Source organism: Phallusia mammillata, chromosome 2 (assembly GCF_965637545.1).
Source record: "Phallusia mammillata chromosome 2, kaPhaMamm4.hap1.1, whole genome shotgun sequence".
NCBI classification, from domain to species: domain Eukaryota; kingdom Metazoa; phylum Chordata; class Ascidiacea; order Phlebobranchia; family Ascidiidae; genus Phallusia; species Phallusia mammillata.
The window spans coordinates 32,325,104-32,335,983 of record NC_137253.1 but is presented as its reverse complement, the minus strand read 5'-3'; the positions used below and the strand labels follow the sequence as shown (position 1 = coordinate 32,335,983).

Below are 10,880 nucleotides of genomic sequence, written 5' to 3'. Positions count from 1 at the left end.
CAAGCGTCTCTGCGGGCCGCACAACCTTTAAAGAAGGGCCGCTGGTTGCCCACCCCTGGTTTAGAATGTGTTTGGTCGTCAGTCGAGCAATAACACTTTCGTCCACCAGGTTGCTTATTCGGATTGGTAAACATTGGTGCGCAAGTTTTGTAGCGATTATGAAATAGTATTTGAATAGAATCACCTAATCACCCAAAAAATCATGTTTAACTGTGTAAATATTTTCTGGAGTTATATTTTTGACCGACAGCTTTATATGTTTGTGTTCAGCAATCAGTATTGACTCGATACCTCATTTTTAATCCAATACCTATACAAAAAGTGTTGCGATCCGTTCCCATGGGGTACTTCGTTCAAACCTACTAGTAAACTTGTCAATTTCTCGCCTCGCAAGCTTGATAATGACTCCTGCCCATTTCTCTTCATGTTTACGAACCAATTCGAAAACTTTCCACTGTCCCTGCTGGTTTCAGCGCAAAGCTCAACGAAATCCCGCGGGAAAATGAACAAAGAACAACCTCGACCATTTGTAGTCGCTTTGTTAGGGGAACCACCTTGTGTGCGAAGAAAAAGGCAATGAAGAAAACGAAGGTAAAACGACTTGTCGGGGAGATGCGGCGCTCTCACAGGACGAGAGAACGCGCGGGCGATATTCAATGTGTAATAATAAATAAATTATGTATAAACTGCGACAAAAAATGCAACAACACGAAACGAAGTAACGACTGTCGAACTGAACACGTGACCGCTACCAGGTTCCTGATTGGTTAAAATCCGTCCTGTGATTCGATGCGCTCCAATCAGACGCCCATCTGCAAACAACAAACATCAGTCAAGAAAGCTTATTAACTGCGGAATGAGAAAAGATGAGAAAATCACACAACGATTGAAATAACCGAAAACTAAACATGAATTTGTGTGCAGCAATACTTAAAAAAATAGGATCGCTCTACTCGTTGCTTGGTGGATGAAGACTATAACGAACCTTAAGTCAGTGGATTTAAGTTCATGAAAACATTAAGTCATTCGTCTTTTTAATATATATTTCGCCCTAACAGCATTTAATTGAATAAAATGCTGATAATGCTGTTAAGGAGAAATTTATGTATCGCGAAATTATGAGGACAAATGACTTTATATTTTTGAAAACTTTATTTACAGCATGAGAAAAAGTTAAAACCATTGAAATTAAGTTATTTCCCTTGGTAAAACACGTTAATCAAGAAATAGTGTAGCAGCTACAAGAAATGGCAATTATTTGTTTCTATTTCTTACGTTTAATTTCATACAACACAAAATCCATCTATTACAAATGGTTTTGCGCGTTTTGACGTCACTTACACGTCATCACGCGAATCGTAGATGGAAGGAATGTTGGCTGACTCCAGTATGCCCTCTAGTGACGAATCGCTGAGACGGAAAAATCCCTCAGCTCCATCGGATGAGCTGTAGCCGATGAACGGAGTAGCGGGGCGCCGGTTCTGACGAAACAATCACGTTTGCGATTTAACAATGCAGTAAAACTCAGGTATTATCGTTCAGTTTTGGAAGTGTGAGAACGGCAAAAAAAAGTAGCCATAAAACAAAATCATTGCGGTTTTAAGCAGCGGTGGTATTTAATTTTTTCGTCAGCCAGCTCTATCACAAAAGTCATTTTTTTCAGCCGGTTCTGTTACAAAAAGTCCATTGACAGTAACCAGTAATGCTAACCGGTTCGCTGATCTCATAAAATTTTGTGAGGCGGTTCTATTGAACCGGTGCGAACCGGCTGAATCCCACCACTGGTTTTAAGTTCTCGATATGTTTATATCAGTTGCGCAGTTGGATGTTTTATGCGTACCATTTCCGCAAGGTTTGTTTACACTTGCTTACGGATACTGATGATGTTGTAAAGGCGAAATATATAAAATCTTAAGGACGATTGACTTAATAATGTTTTTCATCAACTTATGTTTAGTGTTATTTACCCTGATGAAGGCGACCTGTATGGGACGTGGAAACGTCGGAATAACAATACATTTGCCAGAAGAGCTTTATAAACTTGATATTATGCCTGGCAGCAATAGCTTGTATTTAACTTTTGTTTAAGTTATCTTGTTCAAAGTTTTGAAATACCGGTAAGTTACAATCAGAGACCGAGCTTCAATTAGCAGTTGTTATCTCTTTTACTTACAGTGGGCACACGGCGGACATTCTCAGAACTTGATGACGTCAAGTGTCTGATGTCAGAAAGTGACGTAGACCCGAAATTGGACATAATGCTTGTGTCAGTTCCGTTGCGTTCTGGAGCAGCAAAAGTAGGCCCGCAAAATGTTCGGCCGCTGTTCTCTGAAATGTTTCCATCGCTGAAATCGTCAGGCAAATACCCACTGGCAAGCGACGGCGTACTGGTGACGTAATACTGGTGACGTGGCGCGTGAGGTAGTGAGGTGACGTCATTGTTAAGCATTCCTGAGTTGGTGAGTAAAGTGTCGTAGGCGGGTGGCAAGTCGAAACCACGCTGCTTCTGCAAGTCGAAACCACGCTGCTTCTGCATGACGTACATTGGGTTCATTTCCGGGTTCCGCGGGAAATCGGAAGTCGCGCTGCGGTGGAACTGATGTCGATTCGTCGGGTAGTGCATGGCTTCTCTGGTGGGAGTTTGGCATGGACTCGATCGACATAAAGGTGGTGGGAAATGCGGGTGGCAATGGTTCGGGTAATAGTGTCTGTGTGCATGCGCACAAGGCACCACGTCAAACTTGTCGTTTCGCAGGGGTACGGATCCGGGTGGCGCGTCGCAGAAAAGTTCCCGGTAGGGGCGCGCGCAAGCTCGTTGGGCCGGATACCGGAAGGGAAAAGTCGAGGCAGGGGAGTTGTAGATAGTCGGTCGGCATTGACCTAGCGGTGACCCCGTTTCCATGGAAACCACCGACGGGGGCGTGGTGGGGGAGTGGCGCATTTGCATCGGGTGAACTCGGACGGGAGAATCTGAAAATCAGAAAATATTAGAAAAGGTTTTTGTTGTAATACGCTTTCCTTTGGCAGTTAATCATGGTCCATCACGCCACACTAAAGATTAAAAAAAAGAATAGACCGAAGAGGTACAAAAACTTTGTCAGCACATAAAGTGTTTGAAGAAACGTTGAAAGCAACACATTTTGACAACTCACTCAAAATGTTGAAGTTACAAAGTGGGCAGGTTTGATGTTCTCGCAACCAGGGATCGACACAGATTTTGTGAAATTCGTGGGAACATGGGACTATTCGAAGTTCCTGAAAATAATGCAACAGCATGTGAATGATTGGTAAAAGAAAAAAGCAGCAAAACAATTCCAACCACAGATAAAAGTATCACAAACATTTAATGAGATTATTAGACATGAAAAAAGTAGATATGTAACCGGACAAGCTATTGTCCATGAAAGGGAAGGGGGTTTAAATTATGACTTGCTGCCTATGTAAAAATGGTGCCACCTAAAAATCTAAGATTGGAACACAGAAATTAAGTCAGCAAATAGAAGGGAAGTTAGTGTATTAAGATGCAAAGTAACATATTTTTTGAGGTTCAAGCACATCTATTTTAATCAGCTTCTTGGAATTTTTAAATGAATGAGATCAATTTGGCACCGTTTTAAAGACAATCTATGTTACCTGTCCTTCAGAAAATTCCTCAAGACAAATTGCACATAGAGAGCCACCAGATGTCAGACTTGAGCGATCGCTTTCTTTTCCACATTTTGAAGTTGGACTGCGATGAGTTCTTCGATGTTGGTATTTCCGTGTTTGCAACTGATGTAAAGTGTTGATGGCAAGATTGTTAAGAGACATCTAAATTCAAAGAAAACGTTTAACCACTTCAAAAACATTAGGAAGGGTAATAGGCATTTCAACGTACCTCAGGTTGTCGTCTTCTACACTTTATCTGCATTACAAAAACAGAAACGGTTAATAAATTGCACACTCTTGGTATTCATTTAAACAGCCTCGAACTTATATTTATGTTTATACTCAATAAAACTGTTTTTGTACTTTAGTTTTCTTTTGACATTTTGACGTAAAAAAGACAACAATTGATTTCGCTCACCTTTGCGAGTAGAACCATACAAATTGCAAAAATAACAACAAAACATCCCATAAATATTGCCATGTTCATGTTTTGGTTGTGTGAGCTGTCCTGTTAAAAAAATAAAAAGTTTCTTAGTAATACAACAACCAATCACCAAAAACCAGTCTCCACGCTATTTTAAAACATGGGAATTTACGCTTAAAAAAAATCATAAATATATATTTAAAGTTACAATGTCAAAATGTTCACTTATTAATTTACCGGTTCATATTCCCTTCTTTCAATTCTAGCTCTTGCAACTTTTTTGTCTTTTATGATATTCATTAATTCACTTGCTTCTGACCCCTGCATGAGTATGATTGGTCGGTCCAGTGAAGCGCGACGTTCGGCATTCAACTACAGAACAAAATTTAAAGAAAACAAATATAATTTAATTTGAAATTACATATGGGTCAAAAATAATTTGACAAGTTCCATAATGCATCGCAACATTCTTAGCACAGTTTAACAATTGACATATGAAAACATTGTCTTCTACAAGCAAAGTTGTTTAAATTATAGCAATTTGAAAGCTTGATGATTTGTGTTAAAAGTTTTCAGAAAAAAACTTTTTGTTAACTAACAAGTGAAGCATTTTTGTGTATTGTTCTACCACACCAGTCCCGATCATTACACACATAAATAATTCAATGTCTTTTCTGCTACGTAAATGAAATCGATGTTTTAATATAATCCAAAACACCCGTTTTCATGTTTATACAAAAGTAAAATACCAAATCAAAACAAAAGTGGAAACAAAAAAGTAAGCAGAATGTCTAGACAAACCAGCACTTTGTCAGTTTTTAAATGAAACACCTTTGTTGACGCCGACAATGACAGAAGATAACAAAATTTTGTTTTTAAAAAGATTGAACAGCCAAATGCAATGTCTTTGGCAACATTAACAACATCACAGTTCTCTACTTAATGACAAACAATTTTGACAAACCTGTGCCCAAGCATCTGGATGTTTGGAAATATCAAATATAATAGCTGTTGCTCCTTTGTCCAATGCCTTTTCAGCCTTCAGAAAAACACAAAAACTTTGTTATTATTTTATATTCAATGCACATTTTTTACTAACATATCTTTTTTATTGGAAAACAGTGTCCCAAAACAAGTGTAAAATTAGAGGTAGTGATTTTAAGGCCAAGACTGATTACAGTACTATAGGCCAATAACCAACATTTAAGGCCAATATTGTAGCAAATAGCCTACATTACTGCAACAAAAATTATGTGTAAGTTAATGACAATATTTGCAAATATTGTGGTGGTGTTGAAGTGTTGTCAAACATCCAATAGCAAGTATTTTAATCTTCATGAAATGAAAGTCGCAAGCACATCTGTCACCAAAGCAATACAACACAATATCCTTTGGTTTCCAAACCTGGGTGTACCAGTCGCAATACATGCAAGCAACGTAATTAGAAAAGGTTAACATATAACGACATCACATGTCAATCAAATCAACTTCAAACAACAAAGCGCTCCCTAGAGGGCAGCAGCAAAGACGATCGATGATGTAGAAGCAACGTAGCCAATGCAATATCTGCAAACATTTTCCCTATGACAATTAAATTCAATAAAGGTACCCAACATGCTCGGTGATAATGTTAAAAGCCCCAAAATTTTCACGCACACACATACAAAACTACACATTTTAGTAGCATTGACACAACCAAGCAACCATGTCGTAGTATATGTAATATATTGTGTAGTAAAATGTCATTGCACCACATTAAAGTTTGCTACAGGTTGCCAATTGTCTGTTAACACAGCAGCAATGAATTTAATTTAGCTTATTTATGTAGTCATAATTCTTTTGGCCTGCAACATTTGCTTTTACTTCTTGTATTTATTTTTTATCATTCTATATCTTCATTTATTTCCTGTTCAGGGCTGACGATGCCATAATTTTTTCGGCGAAATCGGTATCTGCAGTTTAGGTACACAAGACACGGACTTGAATAACAGCTTTAATAAAAAGCAAATTGCCAGCGACGTAGAGTAAAACGTATTCATTTTATTAAAACAAACGTTTCGACAAAACTATTGTCATCATCAGTGAAAATGTAGTATCTGCAGTGGTTCGTAATAAGAAATACACAAACTTATTCAAGTGTTCTGAAATTGTCAGCTATGATAATTCTTGTGGCCAGAAGAACTTCAAAAGTAAAATTGTAACATTTCTGATACAAAATACACATCAGAAGTAAATCTATCAAACGTAAACAGTCCTGTGCCAAGCATAAAACACAAATGTATGTGTTATCTACATGAAAATGTCAAATGTACCTTTTGAAGGACAGAGCCACATCTTATTGGTTCTATACTTGGATGTTCCAACTGCACAACTCCCACCCAGCCATAGTTGTAACGAATATCGTTGCCACTCATTGCGCACAAACTTAGAGGATGAATCTGAAACAAAAAAGCACTGATAAACTTTTCAGTTAGTTTTTTTTTTCAGTTGCATGATGTAGCATGTTTTCAACAGAAAATTGTTTCTTTACTTAAAGCAAAAATGCATTTAAATTTTACTGTAGGATTTTTCCATTAACACAGGTGAACAATGGTTAGAGTTATCGAGGACCATCGTGAAACAAATAAAGAGACAAATATAAATCCCTGAGCGATTTTGCTGTAATCATGTTCACAAATTTCACAAATTTCATGTAGAGAGTATGCACATTTTGAAACAAAACAAACCTAGTATAGCTCTACTGGCAATAATATCTTTTCCCGTTTGATAGTTTGTGCAGAACTAGGTGCTTTGGATTTTGTTTACCCTGAAAAGGGCGACCTGGTATGCAAAATACAATTGCCAGAAGAGCGATATTATTTTATATTTATGTCTGGTGGAAACAGTCCGTGTTTACAATGACTAAAAAAACACCACAGTTGTTAAGCTTGATGTGTGTTAATAGCTGCTTTTCATTTAGAAAAGCAAGCAATTTGCAAAAGCAACAAATTCGCAAATTTGGCAAAACAATACGTTTATTTACGCGCCACGTAGTAAATCATGCGTGACGAACGCAAACATCCCCGTTAAATTTATTCGGTAGTTTTGAATTCAAGTGTAGGCAATTTCCGAATTCATGATTCCCGTCGGTAAACTTCAAAAGTTTAGGATAAGAGTAAAGAACCGCAGACTATCCCAGTGCGCTTGGGCCGCGATCAGCGCTCATGAAAGGCAAGGTTATTTTAAACGTGAACCCATAATAGGTGGTGATCAGAGCCAGCAGTAGAATGCAGAGATTAAAGGATTTATTCTCGCAGTTAAATACACCGTTCGAGCGGACATGAAACGCTGCCCAGCATCGTGAAAGCGCTCTGCCATAAATTCTCTGTTTATGTGCAAATAAAGAACAGGCGCTGTGCACGCCGCGGGAGACTTCGATATTATAAAACGCGAGGATTCTGCCGTTTTATTCGACCTTGCTTAACCCTCTCCATTGTACGAATTTTAAGTCTTAGTCGAAACTAAAAATACAATGTGAATACAAATGATATAGAAGTTGTTTTCATTAACATATATTTCCTGATTTAACGATTCAAAAAGGATTGAAGCATTTTTTTACCAAAAGCGAAATAAAATGTTACAACTCAATTTGATACGTGAATTGTTTATATCCAGGCATTCTATATCCACAAGGTACCTTTAGGCTGTGGTGGGATTCAGCCGGTTCGCACCGGTTCTATAGAACCGTCTTACAAAATTTTATGAGATCAGCGAACCGGTTAGCATTACTGGTTACTGTCAATGAACTTTTTGTAACAGAATCGGCTGAAAAATATGATTCTTGTGATAGAACCGGCCGACAAAAAATTTGAGTCCCACCACTGGTCATATACCATGTCGTTACACGTGATAGTGTAGAGTAGGGTGCGTTTAAAAAATGAACACGACTTTCAAGTTTGCTGCCCAAGTCCAGGTGGCGTAAAATTTGCGTGACGACAAAATTAAACACGAAACCACGATGAAGATTATTTTTGGAAATCAACGGGGCGTCCAAAGCAAAGCCATCTGCCCTTTTGTGAAAGTTTTACATTGAAAAAGACCAAGCAATACACGAGAATTGGTAACCAAAACATTGGAATCTTCAGATAGATTTTAACGAGACCTTTGGTTGTTTCTAACACATTTTTCTTGTTTAAAACGCTTACAATACACTTTTACGATTAGCTTAATCAAGAACAAAACATATATTAAGATAGGTTAGCCTATATAAGCCTATTACGTAGGTATTTGCGACTAAACAGATTTAAATATAAGACACTGCCTTTGGAAATGAGACGGTTTTGTCGAAAGCAATATAATTTCATTGTGTTACTGGCAGTTTTACTCTCGGGTTGAACTTTTGAGGTTTCTATTTGTTCTTTATTACTCGGAGATTTTTTCCACCAAGAACAAAAACTCACTTGTTCAATTTCTCCTTCAGCTGCGCTCGCCGGTCCAGCAGTGGCGAAGTGCCCAGTTAAATCCGTTTTATAAGTTGTATATTTTCCACTCAGCGGGTCAGGCTGGTAGAGAACGATCTGCAGGAACGCTTCTTCCCGTTCAAAGGTCAAACACGTGACAACAGAGGTCAGCGCGGTGAGCAACATACAACAGCAGGTTATCAACCTTTGCTCCACCATTTTGTTCTGCTAAGTACTCCGTCAATTTGCAACTTCATTTCAGGTTTTTAGCTTAAACGTACCGCGTCTGTCGTGCCAAAGAAACGAGGTTAGATTTGTAAAAAAACTTGTTGTTCACATAATAGTTGCTTGCAGTTAACGTTCAGCTAAGATGAATATATTCATACTGGGATCAGCCCTGAAGCGTCGATGCAGACCAGCGATCACGACCTTATAGATTTTTCCAAGCTGTGCCTTGCCGTATGGGAATGCTTGGAAGACCGACTGATTCGGTACAACGCCTTCAATAGACCCGGCGTACTATAGTTTACATTGATTACACACTATTCGACAACCACTGTTGCTACGACCTGTTTAAATATGTGATCCAGTGGGCTACATATAATTTCTCTTCAGTGGGCTACATAGATTTTATCATTTTCCATTACGCTATTTTACACATTTGCTGAATTGCGTTTCGTTGGTTGAACAATAAAGGCCCCATTTTTGCTTGAAGGTTTTGCTGCTTCGCACACAGAAACAAAATCATTCCTAGTAGAAATCATTTTTGCTGACCTCAACAAATTTGGGGAACGGTAAAACCTTGTTGACGGAACAAATATGTCTACGAGGTTTGCCCTTCCAATAAATCGCGGTGATAAATTGAACGCTTTCTACAAACAGGAGGAGAAGATCTTTGCGAGGTCAAAACAACACACGCACGAATGCGCTTAGCTCAAAATGACAACAACAAACCAAATTTATGAGAGGTTATAAACAAGTACTTATTCGACGACAAGTCTTCGAAAAAACGCGCAGATCAAAAGAGTTTTTTTGTTTGTTTTTGAGGAGGCAGACTCCGTGGTGCAAAGTCCATTATGGAATTACAAAAAAACATGAAACTAGAGTTTTATAAAATGTTAAACGTGGACGACCGCTCAAATAAATGCTTACAAATTGTATTTCACACACTATAAGTTCATAAAATATGGATTTTATTTTTAGAAAACTTGTTTGTTGGTGCCAGGTTGAAACCATTGGGAAAGATCAGCAATCTCAGCGTTTCTCGACATTTCGGCCACATCAAAACGAATCTTCTAATCATTCTAATGTCCCTCGTGTGGTGAAATTCGACTTTTTAACATCTTTAACTGTAACAACATACAGTTAAGATTTCGAGCAAGACGGTAATAATCTCCGCAAAAGACCAATCGTCTTCCCTTGTCGAGAAAGCTTCGAAAATAATTGCAAACATGTCAAAATAACTTGACCAAATAACTAACAAATAACTCCTTGACCTGAAACTAACTAGCCTAATTCTGTTTTAACCAATTTTTATCGTCCATTGGTTTTACCGTTTTATTGTAAACATGCGAATTGCAAATTGCCATTCGATCTTAAATAAGTTGGAGACATCAAGTTTATAGAGCTCTTTTGGCAAATGTAAATTTATTCCGACGTTGGGGACTTTTACAACCCTCGGCCCAGACCTTTCTTTGTGCCCGAACCACCGACCCGACAAGCATTGCAACCAAAGCTATGTTGAGGTTGCTCCAAGAACCCTACAAACCTCAGATCACAGCTCAACGATTTCAAAACACTCGTCCAGTTCATGTGACCTGTGCAGTGACATCATTATTACATCGCTTGCCAAACAGCTGGGCTCGTAAAGTCGAAGAGTTGGAAGCTTCGTTCGCAATTAAAGTTGGTCCGCGTTAGATGAAGGACATAGGGTATTTGAACTCATGAACCGCACTGTATACTGTATGAGCCAGGGGCCGGCAACCATTTTTGTACTGATCGGGACCGGTTTTGAAACTGAAATTTTATCGTGAGCCGAAAATAAAAATAATTAGAAAACGTATAAATTAGTTCATCATCCCCGGGATGCATGGGCAAAATGTTTTATGGCATTTAATCTGAAAAAGTATACGGCCCGGTAACGAACTCCTTGCCCGGCGGTTGTCGACCACTGCTCTACAGGCCAAGATGGTGGTTCTGACCTGGACTACAACCCGTGATATTGTAGGACACGCCAAACGATTTTCGAGTTTATATTCCAATGTCGTTTTTTGTAAGATTTAAATTTTAAACTATTACATTGCCCAGTATATTCATCTATTTAAATAAGGAAGTGATGATGACATTTAAGCGAAATAAATACCCCTTCA

The 10,880-nt window shown here is 38.4% G+C and overlaps 1 protein-coding gene across 2 annotated transcripts; it reads right to left on the bottom strand.

Annotated features, from left to right (window-relative positions):
* Positions 1–521: 521 nt before the first annotated feature.
* On the bottom strand, positions 522–9,467 carry LOC145212217 (uncharacterized). 2 transcript variants are annotated; one of them, XM_080080259.1, is made up of 11 exons: positions 8,512–9,467; positions 6,385–6,510; positions 5,037–5,111; positions 4,310–4,444; positions 4,067–4,156; positions 3,878–3,904; positions 3,634–3,810; positions 3,153–3,255; positions 2,174–2,970; positions 1,342–1,481; positions 522–812 (listed from the first exon to the last, which is right to left on the bottom strand). In XM_080080259.1, the coding sequence occupies exons 1-11, from the start codon at positions 8,728–8,730 to the stop codon at positions 749–751; spliced, it is 1,953 nt and encodes a 650-aa protein (XP_079936385.1). In that variant the 5' UTR covers positions 8,731–9,467; the 3' UTR covers positions 522–748. The 2 variants fall into 2 exon arrangements, with proteins under 2 accessions (XP_079936385.1, XP_079936387.1); XM_080080261.1 differs by lacking the exon at positions 8,512–9,467 and adding an exon at positions 6,799–7,048.
* Positions 9,468–10,880: the final 1,413 nt, after the last annotated feature.

What these genes read in the sequence shown, in the direction of transcription:
- LOC145212217 (XM_080080259.1), bottom strand. Translation starts at nt 8,730, where the DNA reads ATGGTGGAGCAAAGGTTGATAACCTGCTGTTGTATGTTGCTCACCGCG. An exon ending in CTGAAGGAGAAATTGAACAA is followed by an intron (nt 6,511 to 8,511) that starts GTGAGTTTTTGT and finishes TTTTTGTTTCAG; the next exon opens with ATTCATCCTCTAAGTTTGTG. An exon ending in ATCCAGATGCTTGGGCACAG is followed by an intron (nt 4,445 to 5,036) that starts GTTTGTCAAAAT and finishes TTTGTTCTGTAG; the next exon opens with TTGAATGCCGAACGTCGCGC.